This window comes from Rhamphochromis sp. 'chilingali' (genome assembly GCF_963969265.1).
Source record: "Rhamphochromis sp. 'chilingali' genome assembly, chromosome: 9".
NCBI classification, from domain to species: domain Eukaryota; kingdom Metazoa; phylum Chordata; class Actinopteri; order Cichliformes; family Cichlidae; genus Rhamphochromis; species Rhamphochromis sp. 'chilingali'.
Genome location: NC_137936.1, coordinates 15,718,150 through 15,737,945, shown reverse-complemented (window position 1 = coordinate 15,737,945; position 19,796 = coordinate 15,718,150). Strand labels below are relative to the sequence as shown.

The following is a 19,796-nucleotide window of genomic DNA, read 5'->3' as shown; positions in this document are numbered from 1 at the left end:
ATCTCTCCAGCATTTCCTGCTCTGCCCAGGAGTCTCCTCAAATGACAAAATATCAAATTCAACTTTAAAAATTCAAACATGAAATTTAGGAGGAAGGTCTTCTTTAGTCAAAAAATAAAATAAAATAAAATCCAGGAGCATGAGTTTAATGTTACGTAAAAACTTGACTGACACTCATGTCAAACTGCAATTTAGGTTTTATCTCATTTATTCATTCCTTTGTGTCACAAACAGTCCCTGAATTCAAGACAAATGGCTTTTTATACACTTTGTGAAGTTCATTTTGTGTACATTTCCTATAAAATACATGATACTGTTATATACTTTCAATCTAAAAACGGTAGAAAACCACGTTCTGTCTTGCACTGTTGGACAAGTGTATCGAAAGAAGCAGCTCGCAGTCGGCCAGCACGCACACTTTTACACATCCACAAGCTCACCTGTGATTTAAATTCAGTACAGGAAGAAGAAACGAAACATTCACAGAACTACAAGAGGCTAGTTAGTTCTTCCCGGTCTCCCTTTCATACAAACATGCATCCAATCAGGCAGACAGCTGCAGGGTATAGAAGGAAATTCATTTACTTAGTAAACACAAGATGAGCGGAAATTTGGGGCCACACTGTGTTTGTTTACAATTAAGAGGTAAGCTACAGGTATTACAGGGCGATGACCGGGCAGGATAGGTCGGTGGAGAAAGGACTTGCTACAGGAAGTTTTGAGTAACGGGCTAGATGTGTCTTCTAGCACCAAGTTCAATTTGAAATGATCAAAATGCGGAAAACGGCCCATTCTTATTCCCAGGACATCATACATGCTTGATGGCAATGTAGGGCTAACGCTGAGAACCCAAAAGCACAATCTTTACCTAAACTTCACCAAGAACCTTTTGGTTTCCAAAGCTTTCAAATAGGACACAAACCACAGCCTTCTAAAGCAGATATTATTACTCTGTACAAGTTACACAAAGAACACCTTGTGTTTATGTCCGCATTGCCAGAACGACAGTATATGATACCCTGGGATGAGAACGCTTTGAAGGAAACAAGCCTACGGAACAAGAGTGTAAATTCCAGTAACAACACCATATTCAAATCTAGGTGTCCCAAAACAGAAAAGCAGCAAATGTGTTTTTATCTTAGTGTCCCTCGGTGGGGGGTGAATTAATTTAAAAAAAAAAAAAAAAAAATCACAATGTCTTAATTATGTCACCGAAGGAGCTGATGTAGTACACATACTGTACATCCTGGACTCAGTGTTACTGGAGAAGAGTTTGACGTATGTTCTGATACTCTGGGCCAGCACCGTCTTCATCTTCCCAGCCAGTCACTCCTGTTCTACAGACCAGGTGTACACACAGTGCTCATGTTTATCCCAGGGCACTTTCCATATATGGTTCATAGATCTGAACAGTCTTAAATACAGCCTAAACCCCCCTCATTAGGGGCTCTATTAACACATAAAAGGAAAAATGTAATATTCATGGTCCAATAAGAACAGCCACATTAAGCAGAGTGAAAGAAAATGCCCATCTCTCGCCTCCTCTGTTCCTTAGGGCCTGGTCCAGCCTCTGCGACCTTTATTAAACATATTAGATTTTACACTAAAGCACAGGGATCCACTCCTTCAGACTGGTCAAAAGAGATGCATGGTGAGAGTTGTTGAGGTTCCTGACAGGGCTGGCACACTGTAAACCTGATGACGGGTGATTTCTGGTCAGAGTTCTCAAGTGTCAACCACGAGTCCGATCGGGTCGTGCTGAGGGCTCTCCAGAAGTGAGGAACTGTCAGGTGCAGCTGGGTGAGTGGGGTGGGACATGCCTGCACCTGAGCTGCAGCTCACACAACCCTGAGAGAGACAGCAACGCATTAAACACACGGTCACAGGAAACGAAAACAAAAATGTTCACAGTGAGTGATTCGTGGCGATACCTGTGTGTCTATTTCCTGTGGGATGGCATGCTGTTTGATCCATGGATGGACTTCAGCCAGCTCCACTCTCTGCTCTTGGCTGAACCAGGGCTGGAGGGGCTGAAGCACTCGAAGCTTCTCCCTGTCCTCCGCCAAAACCTTGTTCTGGTCCCTGCGGGGAGAGAAAGCATGAGATGATAAAGGATGATGAAGAAAAGGTAAAGGGCATGAAGATGAACTGTCTCCCCCATGTGTGACAAAAGTGGTATTGCACAGGGGTGATTCTCACACCTGCGAGGGGCATATTTGTTTGGGTTTCTAAACAGTATGGCACGTCGACACACCTGAAATGTAACCTGGACATAACTTGGCCGCTCCTGTCCAATCAAAATGGGCTTTGAGGGAATGCAAAGAAGTGACCTAAGTTTATCAGAATGGAAACCAACATGATCTTTCTGCTTTTAAAGGTGGATTAAAGAGATACCACTTCCTGCTAAACTGAAGGGATTCAGTGTAGAAAAGGCGGTTCATAGTCTCTGAGGCTGATTCATGCTGCTCTGTGGTATGCTTTTGGTTTATATCTTTTCACCCATTGCTTGTCTTCTTGTTTGTGCTTTTGTAAAAAAGTTAAATAAAAAAGAAAACATGTATAAGGCATAAGAAGTCCATCTAACTGGTATAAATATAAATAAGCACAGTACTGTGAAGACGGCTTTGGTGTTTATTGTACTCCCCGATTAGATAATATCATTACATAATCAAATCAGCAGGTAGCCCTTTTGCTGTACCATTTGGCTTTGAATAAGCGAAGCCATCAGACAAAAAGACTAAATACCTTGCCACATTAAACAAGGTGAGACATTTAGATAAGATGACAGTGTTTGAGAATCATGAAAAGGACTGCTAAAAAGAACAAAAGAAACAACACTTGCACATGTTTTGACTTTATGAGCCTCATAAAAGCCTCACCTTTAACCTTACTGCGCTTACTCAGTCAACTAGTGAGTATAATCCTCACTTTATATTGAAGATAAATGATTTTTAGTACAAAGCACCAGGTTTCAAAGGCCACTGTGAAAGTGTCACGGGGGGGGGAAGCAATGCTGATATACACTGAACAGGCTGACATTATTTCTGTTCATGCTTGCATTAGTTACTTTTGTGCCTCTGTTACTATAAAACAGAACGCATTTGCAATTGTAAATCAAACTTGAGAGCTCGATCGCAAATGGATTACACTGACTTCAAATGTGGCTCTAAAATGTGATTTGTGAATCCTAAAGCTTAGAAACTTGTTTGAAAAGTAGGCGGGACCCACGCTGAAAGATGTACTCTCTCTCTGTTGGCCAGACTCGATTGGAGGGACAGCTTGGAAATATCTACAGTTTATAAACGAGATGGGTGATGGGTTAAACAAATACACGTTTCTGTTAATCTTTAACTGGATTTACATTTTCATCAGAAAGTCATCTTGCATTTAAAAAACAAAAACAAAAACAAAAAAACTGAGCGCGGTGTTCAGAGTTCGCTCTGAAAATGACAAGAAAGACACAAAAGTAATTCCACACACAAATCTGTAATGCCAAAATAGCTTTTCTCAAGAATGCGTTTCCCTTTTATCCATTATTAATTAAGTGTATTGGTGTACCTGGTGTGGATCTGGTATGTCATCATGACACGCTCGGGCGTGTGCTGGATCATGCTCCACAGGGAGTTTTCCGACTGATTCTCGAAGGTGTGTTTGTGCTCTGCCAGGGTCTCCAGACTCTTACGAGCTTTGCGTGACGTGTCCGATGAATCGTTGCTGGCAAAGTATTTACTGCTGTTGCTGCTGCCTGTAACCCAGGGAAAAATTCATTCACATCCTTCCATCCTACTCTTAACTGAAAATGCTGTTCCTCTGTTTTGCATTTGCATGGCATTCTTTTACTTGTTTGCATCATGCAGCAACATTTAGAAGCTTGGTGTACACGGACATTGGAAACTGAAAGTCAAAACTATAACAACTAGACTTATGCTTTACAAATATGGTGCAAAAAAGGCAGTTTTTGCATGAATTGCATGCATGCATATTGCCTTTCTTACCAGTGTGTGAAGTAGAGGTTCCATTGGAGCCAGATCCAGACCCCAGTGAGCCTCCAGACTCCCCTGATCCAGACCCTGAGGCATTGGAGCCAGTCCCTGACCTGGCGTCCTCCTGAAGCAGTAAGTCAAGGAGCTCGCTGGATGTTGACTGGGCATCATGGTTGCCAGACTCTCCTGCGACATCACGCTAATCATAAAAAAGATGGTCAGAAATCAGTCGGCAATTTAGAGTGAGAAAACTATCAGACCTATACTCAACCCATACCTGTTATAAAAGGTGGTAGATTGACTCACCTCATTGGCATGTTGTTCATGGAGGCTCTCGGCGTGGTTGTGCCCAGTGCTGCTCTGCCCTTCACTCGGTTTGGGCAGTTCTTCCTGCAGCAGATTGAGCTGCAGTGGAGAACTTGAGCGAGAACTAGAGAACAAAGCTGTAGGCCCAGCCGCTTCCTCTTCTTCGCCGACAGATGAACTTGCTCTGGGTGAGCAAAGTAAAAGGCCTGGGGATGTTTGAGAATGGGGACCAGGCTGGGCCTGGAACTGAGGCTGAGGGAAAGGTGCACTGACAGGGGCATACCCTGTCATAGTGATGGGTATTTGGGGAAGTATAAACTGAGCTGACTGTGGATAAATGGATGGGTAACCTGGGGTAAAAGTGGGGTAGTTGGGCAGGATGACAGCCATGACTGGAGCCATGAAAGAAGGGTTGAAGGTCTGTGTTGGAGCTATGGGTTGCAGGTTGTGAAAGTTTTGGGTATTCTGAACATTCTGAATGGTCTCCATTCGGATTTGCTGCATGCCTGGCAGGCTCTGAGTAGGTTGCATTATGTTGAAGTTGTAGCTGAGCTGGTCAGGAGGATGGAGCCCCGTAGGAGCTGCTCCAGGCAGCTGTTGTGTCCTGGGTGATTGCTCCGGGCCGGGCTTCCCCATTACAGGAAAGAATGGCACCTGGACTGGAGATGTTTGGCTGTAGGGTGCTCCCACCTGGGGCTGGGAGGACTCTGAGGAGGGCCATGAGGAGTCAGGGACACGGCGAGCGAGTTCAGGAGGGGAGGCATAGCTGTCTGACGAACCCTGGGGTTTGGGACGCTTGTGTCTTGGCTTCCCTTTTCGAGAACGATTCCAACCTCCGGCACTCAGTGGACGCAGGTAGTCTCCTGCAGTGAATGTATAGAGATCATAGAATCTAATTAAAGTTGCACAAAAATTTGCACCAACAGTCAAAGGAGCTTGCAAAGAAAAGCGTCTGGACTTCTTTAAGTTACTAGTCCACCATTTGACCTTAGAACTGAAGAAGCTTCTCGGATGAGAGGTGAAACGTCTTCAAGTAACTTAAAGAAGTGCAGACGCTGTTCTTTGCAAGCTCCTTTGACTACGATGACCTGGATGACTGAGAACCTTCACAGACACATTTGCACCAACACTTTGTCAGATTTCAAAACATCAGCTGCGTTGCTAAAGAAATATTCAACAAACCTGGGTGGTGGGAGTGAGCAAAAGAGCTGTTGTCCAGCTGCAGATATGAGCTGTAAGGGCTCTGAAGGATGCGATGGCGGAATCGATCTACATATTCTTGCTCCTCCTTCTGGGTGTGAGCTGACAGCACCTCCTTGGTGAGACCAACAAACCTTCTTTCCTCTGCGGCAGGGCTTGGAGCTGGACGGACAGGGGTTGGGGCAGGATCAGCAGGCTCACTGCCCATCGGGGCATCCTCCAGTGCTGTGGCTTCTAACAGAAAAACATAGGGGGGGGGGGGGGGCAGTGTCAAAAGAAAGCACTAAATGTTTCTCTGTGTGCAAAACTCCTGAGAGAATTTTGAAATTTTACCATTAAGAGAGAAAAAAAAAGAAGCATCTGAGCAGGTCTCACTCATGATATAAGACTATGTTTATATACCTGACTCAGGCTGTGGCACGTGCACTATGGTACTGCTGTATGAACACTGGCTGGTGACCGAGACAACACTCATGGCTTTAGTAGACATGGTGATGTCTGTAAGAGGTGCCCCGACTACAGCTGGAGTTGGAGGGCTCACTGACACCTCAGTCTCCACCACGACTGCTGAAAAGTGAGAAAAAACAAATGCCAGGAGCAAAACGAGTTTATATGACAGAAACATTGCAGCCTTTCACCCTAAAAGTAACAGAATGCTAAGCCATGTGCTGTGTGTGGGTTTATACCATTTGAAATCTCCTGAGCTGTGTCAGTGGCTCCTGCAGGCTTGTCATCTTCTGAGGTAGAGGATGAGGAAGAAGAGGTTACCAAGGAATGAGATTCACTCTTCCGCTTGAGGGCTGGACCTGTACAGCTCTCTAAATATCTGGTTACACACAAGAAATGTGCGCAAACCAACAGGGAAAGCAGGAGTCAATATTATGACAAGGACTGAGTGCTGCAGAAAAAAAAAGTCATGTTTATCGCCACACACCTGATGATGTTATCCACACAGTTGATTTGCTGATAGGAGGGAATGTGTGTTTGCTTCCTGCTCACTTTGTGCTCTCTGACCTCAGCATTGGAGGCTGAAGAGGGTAGAGGAGCTGGCAAAATAAACAGCCAACATTTAAAATATCTGCCAATTTTAAAAAACACATTTTAACTGTTTTGTACTCAGTGGATGTGAAACTGCGATACCTGTGACACGTTTTCCAAGGAAAGCAATTTTGTGGTTGGAATCCAGATAAGCCTGCTGGCCCCAACTCTTCACTCTGTTTACATCAGCACAGATCTGCTGTAAAGTCATCTGGAACACACAAACAGACGAACACAGCACCCCCCAAAAAAGTGCATGAGTAACCATGGCAATAGATAGTTAGGCAACTGGGTGACATGTGAATTCCTGGATGATGACCTCACTGTGATGTCTTACCGGTTCCCGGTGTGAGTCCTCCCATACGTTGCCATTGCTGTCACTTGAAGATGCAATGCTGATGTAGTGCTCGTGAGAGCCGTTGCTGCCTAAACTACCGTAACCACTGGAGCCATTGTTGTGAACGGGCTGTAAAGAAGAGACACAAGGAAGAACAGATTAATGCTGCTGTTTAACAGATATTAATGCTTCTTTTTTCAGCCTGTGTACAGCAACCAAAAAGCAAAAACCACACATACTACAACTCCAACCCATTTAGTATGAATCATTTTTTTATTTTTTCCCTTTTTCTGACAGGACTGAAACATGATCAGCTTTTATATGTTATTACGCTGATACCAGCATGATACCAGCACCTTTGTTGCATTACAGCAACAAAGGATTTAAAGTGAGTGCTTTCTGGAATTCATTTATTCAGCAACGACATATTCACCTGTAGGAAAAGCTTATAGATCTTTGCCTGAAGATCTTTTATTTCCTCGTGAGTTACTGGAACAAACTCCTTTGCTTTAGCAGCAAACACATCCTCATTCAGAGGACTCCTGTAGGCAAAGGCAGTAAACAGAGTGATGTTATCTTTGTTACTGCGTCATTCATGTAATCGCACACCATTTTCACAGAAACCCAGGGGGATTACACAACAGACACCAAACTCTACACCTCAGCATACATTTTTGTCGTCTTGGGGTTTAGATTTTATGCTTATGGAACTTACGTCCTGACTTTGTGGCGCCCGATGATGAAGGCCACCTTCCGGCTCCATGGGTTGATGAAGCTGGACCAGCTGGTATCCAAGGTGATGTAGTCTCCATTCTGACAGTGCAGACGCACGGGAGAATGTTCAAATGGAGGCTGCCCCGCATGCTTCAAGACTAAGCAAGGCATGAAGAATAAATAAATAAATAAATAAATAAATAAATAAAATGTATGACAAAAATACAGTCACGGTAAAAAGAAATTACTGTCAATTCTAAAGATTTGTATTAGGACATAATAATAAAAATATTATGATATTTAAACTGTTTCACTATTTATTTAGTACTAAAATAAGCCAAAACGCTGAAGCGGTGTGTTAAAAACTAAATATATCCCATGATTCAATAGTTTTTAGAGCCACCTTTAGCAGCAATAACTTGAAGTAATAATTTTCTGTATGATGTCAGAAACTTTATCGGTCTCTCAAATCATTGTGGAGGAATTCTGACCCACTCCTCTTTCCAGTGTTGCTTCACTTCATTGAGGTTTGTGGTATTTGTTTATGTATAACTCTTAACCAAGGGAAAGCATTTCAGTCAGGTTGAGGTCTGGACAATTGCAACACACTGATTCTTTTCTTTTTCAGACAGGCTGTTGTAGTTATTCTGCTTACACGTGCCCTCACAAATGACTGTAGAATACATTGCAGTCCATTAACTCCTCTGCATACCGAAGTGTCCAGGTCCTGTGGCTGCAACACAAGCTTAAGTGATCACCCCCACCCGGCCCCATTACCGTGCTTTACAGTTTGTATGAGGCGTTTGTGCTGATATGCTCTGTTGATGCCATCCAAACATGGCGTTGTGCATTATGGCCAAACACCTCAATTTTTGGTCTCATTTGTCCCACGGAGTCCTGTGGTTTGTTCTATTCTTCAAACCTAAACTGTGCTACGTTGTTCTTTTTAGAGGGAAGAAGCATTCTCCTGGCAACCCAACTAAACAAGCCATACTTGTTCAGTCTTTTTCTAATTGTCCTGTCATGAACTTTAACATTTAAAATGCTAACTGAGGCCTGTGGAGTCTGGGAAGTTCACTCCTGGAAAGACTGGCAAATGTTTGGAATGTTTTCCACTTGAATGTGAATAGTATTTCACACTGCAGAATGATGGAATTCCAATTGCTTGGAAAAAGGCTAATAATCCTTCTTTAAGATCACTGCTGATGTCATTTCTCCTCTGCATCATGTTAACAGATATGTTAACACTCCAGACCACCAAACTGCCCAAATGTCTGCTTTCATAGAGGTGCTCACATTTGCGTCAAGAGCAGCACCCTGGTTTCTACTTATTCTCTCAACTACAGTACTATGGAAGAAGTAAGAGCACTTAGTTTTTCAAACACTGCTTTTGCATTTTTCCCTAATTTTTGTTAATTATGACATAGTGTATTATTTAACTTGCTGTTGATCACCTCAGGTTGATCTTTGTCTAATTAATTAATTAATTTTTATTGTGTGATGAAAGGTAAAATCTTATAATTTCAAAGCGTGTGTAAATGCTTAGGATAAACACCTTGCTTTGGTTGATTAATTTACTACTACTACTAGCTATTTTATTATTTGTCTGGCATTTTGTACAGTATAATGAAAAAGAGAATATCTATCTATTTAAATATACAATTTGAGTCAGCTCATTGAAATGCAGAGTTTTCTTATCAGCAGACTAAACTTTTGCACTCATCCTCCCCACAAACTCACCTTTCCGGTGCATGGCTAGCATGAGGGGGCGGTCCTCTGGGTGAATGCAAGTCAGCAACGACGTGCCTATCAGATCCTGAGGAAGGTATCCAAGCAAAGGCACGGCCCTGTGAACAGTCAGCATAAAAATCAGCTCTTTTCATACACTGCCATTAATTTTCAAAGCTTGGGACTGGAAATTTGTGTGTATTGACCTGTCATCAACTTCCAGAAACACACAACCAGGGGAGTGTGTTGTGGTAAAGATGCGCTTGTCCATGGGAATCCGAGGTGCTGCATACACAAATCATATAAACACCAGTGCAAAACATGAATAAACAGTGGTTATAAGTTCATCAGAAATACCAGAAGAGTTTCTCAGAAAGTGTTTGGGGTTATTATAGATAAAATTGCATTGACCTATCAGAGCATCAAAGCTGCATGTTAAAAGACAAACACGGTATCATACCTTCATATCCAGAGATGATGCGTTCAGCCAGTGCCAGGCAGCACGGCTCCTCCTCCTCCCCACTGCTCCCAGATCCCTGCACCTTCAGCTGGTAGGGTGTTATCCGAAATGGGTTGTAACGCATCTCACCCTCACGATCCTTCCCACCCCTAAAACACACAAGACACAAAAATCATATCCGAATTTATTGTGATCAAAGATGAAAACAGGAAACGTTACCTGCACCAGTTTCAAACCCTAAAATAAAGATCTAATGAAAAATGAAAACAATTACTTCAAATTTCAGTGATATCTATTGGTACAAGTTGATGACAGCTAATTTAATTCTTGTAAGAATGTGTGAAATGAATATTTTCTATGGCTATGGAGGTACTTTCAGTCACAAGAGCTGATGGATAATCATGTTTGATTTGGCACACATTTTACACCAGAAGCCCCTCCTAACACAACCCTCATATTTATCCAGGCGTGTGTCTCCTCCTGGTCTCAGACTGGGAATCTTTTGCACATAAAATGAATGTGTTAACCACTACACCATGGACCGAGCACAGTTTCTACAGACACATTCATTAAAAAGCATGTATTGATGGAATTCCTTATAGAGGAAGAGTTGACAATCAGAACGAAACTTCATTACACCCTGCAGGAAATTTTGTAACAGTTGCACAAGCTTGTAGACGTTACACAATTCTAATAATAAAAAAACAACAATCATAATTTAAAAACCCTGAAATTACTGCAGTTTATAGTCTGGATACACAAGGGCAACATCAGATGTAGGGTTTAATGGAATTTAGCTCATATATTTTATTAAATGTGCATTTAAAAAAAAAAAAATTGTTTAAGGAATTAAGGGATATGTAGAAAAAAAAAAAGTACTGACCTGATTCGGCAGAAGAAGGACTTGACCTGGGCACAATCAAACAAAACGCCGGCTACAGAGAAAAAGAAGCGAGAGAAGTCAGTTAGCCATATTCTCTTTCATTATTTCTGTTAGATACCCACTGAGACACTAGCATGTGCAAACTAACTTAAAAAACAAAACTGTGCCGTCCCTGTGCCGTATTTTATTTATTTAATCTAAATAAATAAATAAAATACAGCACCTGTGTGCGAGTTGCTCCAAGGTGGCAAATGGGGTTGCGCAGTGTGTGAATAGAAGACGTTGACATCTTGGTGGAAGAGCAGCTCCACAAATTTGGCGGACTCCAGAAACTTCCTCTTGCAGCACAGGATGCTGGGAGCCTGCTCAGACGCGTAGAGGACGCGGCCGCTGGCCAGGGAGAAAACCACCACGAAGGAATCCTACAAACAGGTAAAGAGATGTACGCACCCAGAAGAACATGCACAAGCAAGCAAAGTCACAGACACACACAAAAGCAATAAACACACATACACTCACACACCCGCTCAGGAGTGAGGCAAAATAAATGTACATATGCATGTGTATTTGCATCTTTAAGACTGCCTCAAAACAGGATTTCAGAACAGCTCTAAACAAATGCTTAGTGGGTCCTATGACATCTTCAGTGATGCATTAAAAAAGGGACAATAACATCAGAACCTGTGACCTGTGCATCTAAGTTTGATGTGCATACCGTATTTTTAAGGGTGTGTTCTGAGGTGACTCTCTCCAGCTCTTCCAGGGTGCAAACAGTGGCATTTCTCCGCTCGTCCTGCCCATTTTGCATGAGCAGTTTATAGTATTCACTATTAGCTACAGGTGACAAACCAAGGCACAAAAACAGTATCAGTATTTGGAGAAAAATAAATAGTGTTTTCTTAAGATTCTACATGGACTCTTCTGTATTTAGTCAGGTTACCTTGCACTTGTTTGACACAGTTGAGCGCGTAATGTAAGGCCTCCACAGTGCTGGCTTTGCTGCGGCTGCGTTTGTCTGATGGAAGCCTCTTTTTCATCTCAGCCACTGCATTCATCACCTCTCTGTGGTCCTGCCCTTTGCCAGCCTCTGCATGCTCGCTGCTACATATGCACAGAAACAGCATAAAAAGATAAGTATTTCTCACAGTTACTTAAGTAGTTAAGATTCACTCTGTCTGACATAGTTAGCATTTTTGTCACCATTATACCATGAATAGATCATAGCACAGACGCAGAACTTCAGGATCAGCTGGTAAAAAGCATCTTCCCAGTTTATTTTGGGAAACTCTGGCTTGTTTTCTTCTATGCCAAAATTCTTGCAATGCTGCAAGAAAGTTAAAACCCTGGCTGTTGTCACAGTGTGTTGTACTCCATTTGTCAGAGCCACATGCTAACAGTGTAGCAATAGCAATAGATAAAAAGCTCTCACGTGGTGTTGTGGATCTTTGCAGAAATTAGGGTCAGAAAGGCACCATAGAAAGTCCCCAAAAAAGGCTAAATGGTGAGAGCACATGGAGTTAAATACCTCTTAGCTGAAACTGAGGTGGATCCCGAAGCACTTCCAGGGCTGTGATTGGTTGATGAACACAGGTCGTGTGAACCACTCGCCATTTCTTCATCTTCCTGTCCCACCTCTCCACCTGAAACTCCACTTTCTTCACCCCCGAGGTGCTTGGACGTTTCCCTGCCGTTCTGCTTCCCGGACAACTCCTGCTCCACCTCTCCACCGTTCGCTGTGGCTGACAGCAATGCAGGCTCCTCGCCATGTAGTCCGCTGTCACCTCCTGGCATCACCACACTTTGGTCACACATCAATTATTTTTCTTTCCAGTTACAATAGTCGGTAAGGGTCTTCATATGTTCAACCAAAGGGAATGGGTTCCATGTGGTAACAATGAACTGACTTTCATTCAGTCAGTGCTGAATGTTGGATGAAGTGGTCTGTTTTTTCCACTGCAAACAGAAGAAAATAAACAAAAAGCCTGAGTTTAGTTATTATTGCATAGAAGGTATATGGAACAAATTTCCCACGTGTGGGACTAATCAAGTTTTATGTTATGCCAGAGGCAAGATTTAGGAAAATCAGTACAGGTAGTAGGGCTCTGCGATATGACCAAAATCTCATATCCCGATATAAGAATTCTATCGTCCCGATAACGATATATAAATCACAAAAATGTAACATTTTCTGTAAATTCTGTGAATCTCGGGCAGCTCATCTTGCGGGAAGTGTTTCCAGCTGCGCATCATGTAGCTGGAGTCGAGTGTTTTAAGCGATGCATGAAACTATACTCTTTTTTACTTCTCATCAGTAAATAATCTGCTCTTTCACGTGATTCAGTTTATTTTGAAAAGTCTCAACAGGATCTTTATGTGGAACATAAACAAGCGGACACGCGATGCTGTTACTGTCATTGTTGCTAACCACAACGCATAAAAACAGGCTCTTGTCCGTCCGTAGTGTGGTTATATAAAATATAAGAGAAAGAGAGAACTTTACGAAATTAATATACCCACTACAGTGACCATCAAAACGATGAAAAAATATTGCCGTAAACAGTTTATTTTGCGACACCACGAAACAAACAATAGCGTAAAATGAAATGATAGACGTTTTTATATTGTCATCCGATATATATCGTTATATCGAACAGCCCTAACAGGTAGTACAACAGAAACACTGAACTCTATGAAAGCAGCTGTCTCTCAGTTAGGACTGGGCTATATCATACCGTTCACGGTAATACCGGTGTAATGTTGAGCAACGATAAGAAAATGAAATATCGTGATAGAATATGGGTAAAACGCGCATGCGCAGTGCCTTCGTTTACATACGCACATGGCGGTGACGCAGAATGAGAAGAGCGAAAGTGGATCGTTAACTGAAACAGATGAACCAGAATTGGTTTGTAAAAATGCTGGAACTTCAATGGTGTGGAACTGGTTTGGCTTTCATCTAGGGCTGCTCGATTATGGCAAAAATGATAATCACGATTATTTTCACTGAAATTGAGATCACGATTATTTGACGATATTTATTTAACCCTTTAAGACCTACTATAGAACCAAGTCCACCAGAGCTTATATTATTTTTTTACATGCTGTAGTGCCATTTGTGGGAGCATTTCAAGTTGCTATACATCAATACAACTGTTATAGCCCATATTTTAATAATATGTATGCATTAAGTGCATAGTAATTACATAAATTGCAAAAAAGTGCAATAAACTACAAAAAAAATTGAAAATCGCTTTTGTTTACATATATTTCTACTTGGAGAAATTTAAGAGGTTTATCCCTCAAAACTTTAAATACAACAGCTATATCGGGTGAAACACTGCGGCCTGACTCTTTGATAGCTATCTTCGGTGTACCTCGGGAAGAGCTGAGACTCTCTCCCCTCCACAAAAACGCAATAGCCTTTGCCTCGTTGCATGCCCGCCGTCTGATACTGCTGAGCTGGAAGGCGTCGAACCCTCCTTCCTACGTCCATTGGATTAGAGAGGTGATGTTGGGATTAGCTCTGGAAAAAATTAGGTATACCGTGCGCGGCTTGGAGAGTAAATATGACAAAACCTGGTCACGGTTCATAACTCATGTCAAGAGTCTGTCTTTTGCCTGATTTATTGTTCTTTACTTGTTGGTAATTTATGCTCTTGCTCTCTTCTCGGACTGCTGTCCATAGTCTCCTCAATGCCCGTACTTTGACTGTTGGGATTTCTTTAATCCCTTTTTCTTCTTTGTTTCTTCTCTCATGTGCCGGGGTCCGGCTGTTGGTGCTATAATGACTGTCACAGATTGGTTTGAGTGTTTCTCCCCCCCCCTTTTTTTTTTTTTTTTTTTTTTTTTTTTTTTTTGTGTTGTGTGTATTGTGCTTCCTGGTTGTGGGGATGCCACCTGGATGGGGGTGGGGGGTAGGGTTCGCAACTTTTGTAAGAAATTCTGGACTGTTTTGTTGGAAAACTATAAATAAAGTTGTAAAAAAAAAAAAAAAAAAAAAAAAAAACTTTAAATACAATAAAGTTGCAAAAAATAGTTTCCCACCACAGGAAATTTATTTTGAGTGTCTTCATAGTTTTATTTTGGAGATACAGCAATTTTTATATACTGCAGGAAAACAAAAAACAATCCTATGATGCAAATTTGCAAAGAAAACAGCATGTGCATCATTTCACTGTGGGAAGTGTTACGAACAGCTGATAGTAACGGCAAAGCGTGTTTCTGGAATATTATGTTTTTGTTCCTCCAAGCGCTTTTTATGCAATTTTTGCAAAGCTATATGTGGAACGAAACCGTGACCGAGGACAAGCTGATGGCATCAGATGTAAGTACAACTCCTCCGGTTTCATATGCAAAACAAATTATTGCGCTAGCTTACACGGTTCAGGTTCTACAGGGATTTAAAAATAGTTACGCAAAACGGAGCGTGCTGCTCTGACCGGCTTTAAAGGGTTAACAATGACTTTAAAATAATAATATAAAATAGTGTGCAACACCACTGAAGTTTTTTTTTTTTAAACTCTCTTTTCAACCAACGGCAGTCACTCTCCAAATAACTTCTGCTTAGCTTTCCGGGCTTCCCTCGGGTCCTCTTAATCAGCGGTCTCCACCCTTTTTTGCGCCACGGACCGGTTTATGCCCGACAATATTTTCACGGACCGGCCTTTAAGGGAGGGGCTAATAATCGGCTCAGTCATTTTTAATGATCGTTGAAAGCCCAGATCGTAATCGTGATTTAAATTCGATTAATTGAGCAGCCCTACTTTCATCCGTCAGATACACAACAAAGCACTATTTTTGGTAGCGCATGCTAGCGGGCCATCGTTATTACCGTGTTTTTTGGAAAACACGGCACACTTAAAATCAATCCTTTGATTTTTCTGAAAATCGACAGTGCCCCTTATAATCCCGTGTGCCTTATGTATGAATTCTGGTTGTGTTTACTGACCTCTAATTGATTTTATGTGGTACATGGTGCTCGAATATCTGTCAAATGTTTCAGTACGACTTTGCTAAGCTACGAACCCGCACCGCTTGATGGATTGTCGGAGCATTACGGCTATCGTAGGCAGGCGCCTCGCGGAGTGATACGTACTGTGCTTCAAGATAATATTACCGTACTGTGTGTGTGTATAACCTCTTTTTAAGTTTTGTGGATATGGTTATGCTCAGGATATGTCAGCCAATTTCCACTGGAAATGCCTTTTGGTTAAACTGTCAGCAAGGAATTTGCATTTGCACTGTTAATTTTTTTATATAACCTTAATGCACTTAAAAAAGCTGCTTGTTTAAGTGAAAATACATTAATGGTTTTTTTTTTTTGCACTAATAAAGTTGAGGAGTTTTAAAGCATTTTGTCTAGTGTCAATTATATCGTCAGTTATATCGTTATCGCAAATTTTCAAATGTATATCGTGATAAATATTTTTGGTCTACTCTCAGTCGTGTAGACTCTCAATAAACACATCCATCGATGTCTCATCAGGCAAGACGTGATAGCATTTTTACCAAACTAAAATAAACGCCATATATGTATATATATATATATATATATATATATATATATATATATATATATATATATATATATATATATATACCAAGTTCACTTAGTTTTTTATTTTCAAAAGTCTTGTTGTTATTTTCTTTTTGGTACATGTTTTTTTTTTCCACATCTAGTTTCAGTTTGTAGCTTAGTTTAAGTAAACTGTAGTAAACTTAATCTCATTTATGAGGAGCCAACTCTAAAACTGTATTTTACACCTTACAAATTGAAAACATTCATGTTTAAACAGCGAAACTAAGGCGTTATTGTTGCAGATCTCAGCTGGCTTGGTCTCTGACCACCAATGACACTGAGGATCCTGTTCTTGCATTACGCCCACAAACACGTCCTTGTGTTAGTATTTCATTTCAGATTTAGCCAGTGAAAACATATTTTTTAATAAAGTGTTGTGCAGTGACAGATCTTTTCTCTTACATTTTTCAACAGCACTTCTTGTTAAAGTGTGACTTTTTGGAAAAACTTTAACACTTCTGTAGGTCATCATTAAGTCAACCTACCTAATAAGCAACTGCTCATACCCCTACAGACAGATCATGCATGACACCTTAAAGGCCAATGCGACCTGGAAGCAGATAATCTTCAGCATGGAAAAAAATCACGGTTGGCAATCATGAAAGTTGGGAATCTTGCCAGTGAACTTTTTCTCAAATAAGTGGCAAAATGTATTTCCAAAGATATTAACAGCATATGCAGAGAATCATCCCCAGTTGGAATCCCCATCCACCTCACATTCAATTCCTCTGCTTGTAGGATCATCCAATCATAAGCAAGTTGCTTTAAAGGGAGGGTTTCCTCCAATGAGAGGTAAAACAGCATGAGTCAAGGAGAATAAACTGAGGGCCTGAGGATTATGGTGAATTACAAATTTTAGAAAGCTACTACAAGCCTACAGTCCTAGAATAAAAAATATAGAGCTAGAAATATATTCACATGTCCACTTTAAACTTGGGGCATGGGTGATGTGCCAAAGGCTTTAAAATTGGAAGCAAACACTTGTCTTCTTTTGAAAGTACGAGCATGTTATTGCCAAACATAAACAAGTAAAAAATGTTCTGTGCAAATGTGAACAAACACAATCTGCCATGTTATTTAATACTACTCAGCTGTCTGGCCATAAAACTGACTCACTGCTTTCTGACTCTCTCCCAGCATCTGCGATTTATGCACATCTCATCCATCAATACTGCCAAGACCAGGTAAGGCTCTGCCAGATATAATAATGTGATACTGGGTTACAAAATAGCTGTTACTAATTATGCATTTACATTTTTTGCAATCCCTGCAAACGCAGGTTTTTTAAAAAAAAATCAAACCCTGTGATTCTATAGGCTGTTTTATCCAATATTTTCATCAGAGTCATCAGAGGAAATCGCTTGTCTTCCAGCCATCTTGGGCGAGTTTTTTTCTCTATGGTATTGGTATAATTAAACAAACTCCAGCTGCCACCACATCCATATGGCACTGTGACCAGACACTGAGAATAAAGACAGAGGGACAGAAACTGAGAAGCAAAAGCAGGAGGGAGTGAAAGTACCCTGCATCGTTCATCAGGTCTTCATAGGAGGATTACATAACTGATTTGCTCAATTCAGAATGCATAAAACATTATGCTATTGAGATATTATACATGTACTGACGTGCACAACACAATGCGTGATTGTTGTTGCATACATAGGATGCTGTGGTCCTTTCTCACTTATGCAGCACAACAACACACTTGACCTAGGCTGTTGCTCTGTACTTGAACCTGCATGCACACTGCAACACAGCTCAACACCATCACAGACTGCTTCCAGAAGTCACCTAAAAAGCTAAGATAAGCTATTGCACAAGCAAAACTGAAAGTCAACATTATTACCTGTTTTACAGGCTTTTTTTTTTAATTTATTGTTAACGTTCAGCAGAAGCCTACAACTTACCCCCCCTCACCATATGAACCCAGTGACCCAAGTAAGTCCAGAGGCCACCTCACAATGCTTTGAAGGAGTGACAGCAACTCCACTCCGGTGGAAGCTATAGCACCACACCTGACTTGCCACTGGGCAGCTTCTAGTTTCAGTGAAGTCCCCTACCCAGAGTTATTACATAGCGCTTTATCCATCAAGACCTCTCATATACATTTTTAAAATTTCTATTTTATTTTTATTTAGTTCTTTTTCAATTAATTCCCATTAGTTTATTTTCAGTTTGTTTGGGTTTTTTGTGTGCCAGGTTTAGCTGGGTTGCTGTAATATACTGGGTATTTATCAGGGGCAATATCCGCAGTGTGTATAAAACCTGCACTGTCTATGGAAGTATCAGAAAGGTTCAGACAGTAAAATACAAACACAGCATTTAGTGAGGGCAATTAACTCCCACTCATGTAATCATACCAATCTCAATAATCATATGCACCCATGCCTCATCATGCCTGCTGTGTAAGCACATCTGGACAAAGCGACAAAGCTAAAACTTAATGTAGTTTAGTGTTAAGACCTTTTAACCGCCGTGAGAGTTCGGGTTGCTTGGTGAAAACAGCGCCCCCTACAGTAACTGGATACGAAGGTCGCAATAACGCAATAAACTGATAGCCTGTTAGCTACTGTATTAGCAAGTATAATAGGTTGCTTTTTAAGTAATGCACCGTATGCAAATCTGAGCAACAAAAGCTTTAGTTTGTTACCAATTTGCCAGCCAACACAGCGCAACCCGTGAGCTCCAGCCCCCTGACTTACGGCAGACGTTATACAGCTAACATGAGCAACACACACTGCTTACACCACTGCTTACAGTCAAGTCAGCATTCACTCCTTGGAGAAGCAAAAAGCCCAAACCACAATAATACACATTCGCAACGACTTCATAGCACACAAAAAAGGCAATGATTCAATTTCACATGTTTACATCCACTGTTGTCTCTAGCTGAAGCCGTGCGTCAGGTGGTTAGCTAGTTTATCGAGAAAGCTAACTCACCAATTACGCCCCCAATTTTTCGTCTTTTGGTGGAATATTTACCTTTCCCGCTCCACGCGTGTCTTGGCTCAAGATTAAAAAGTTACGAGTCTCCTTAATTGATCACCGGACCGCATCAGAAAGTATTTTGTTTCAGTTATATCTCAGTCACGTAGCTACGTCGTCATCCATCCCAGAGCGGTGGACACATTTGTGCAACGTGAGCCCGGCATAGCATAACCACGCCCATTAAGCGATGATTGGGCAGGTGGGTTTTACATTTATTATTGGATTGGATAGCAAACCAGATGTAGGCGTGTCTGCCGCGGCATGTCTGTTGGGTGGCTTGCTGGCGATTCACGTGGATTCCCATGTTACGCAACCGAGAAACAACAAGCCTGAAGCACACTGTGCGAGCGCTGACACTACCAGCCCGCTGCGTCCCCGCCCCTACCGCTAAATGAATGAACAGAGTCGTTGCATGGTCCAGCTGCTGCAGTGCACGTAGCAGGGAGTTTGGACATTTGACTTCTTTTTGTTTGGTTAAATTGTTGTCAGTTATTGAACATCATCTTAGTAAAGTCTCTTAAGTAAAAAAAATAAAAAATAAAAATTACAAGAAAATGGGAGCTATCAGTAATTTTAATAGA

General features: G+C 41.4%; 1 protein-coding gene across 1 annotated transcript; it reads right to left on the bottom strand.

Annotated features, from left to right (window-relative positions):
* Positions 1–185: 185 nt before the first annotated feature.
* On the bottom strand, positions 186–19,366 carry per3 (period circadian clock 3). The gene is given in 25 exon segments (XM_080892451.1): positions 186–1,808; positions 1,810–1,848; positions 1,932–2,082; positions 3,229–3,243; positions 3,245–3,289; positions 3,559–3,745; positions 3,996–4,182; positions 4,290–5,152; positions 5,472–5,723; positions 5,892–6,056; positions 6,176–6,315; positions 6,424–6,535; positions 6,630–6,738; positions 6,865–6,993; positions 7,298–7,406; positions 7,580–7,736; positions 9,319–9,425; positions 9,513–9,591; positions 9,767–9,915; positions 10,650–10,701; positions 10,873–11,071; positions 11,365–11,483; positions 11,590–11,750; positions 12,175–12,602; positions 19,210–19,366. Coding segments are annotated over 24 exon segments (4,023 nt in total). The 5' UTR covers positions 12,462–12,602; positions 19,210–19,366; the 3' UTR covers positions 186–1,598.
* Between the last annotated feature and the right edge of the window lie 430 nt (positions 19,367–19,796).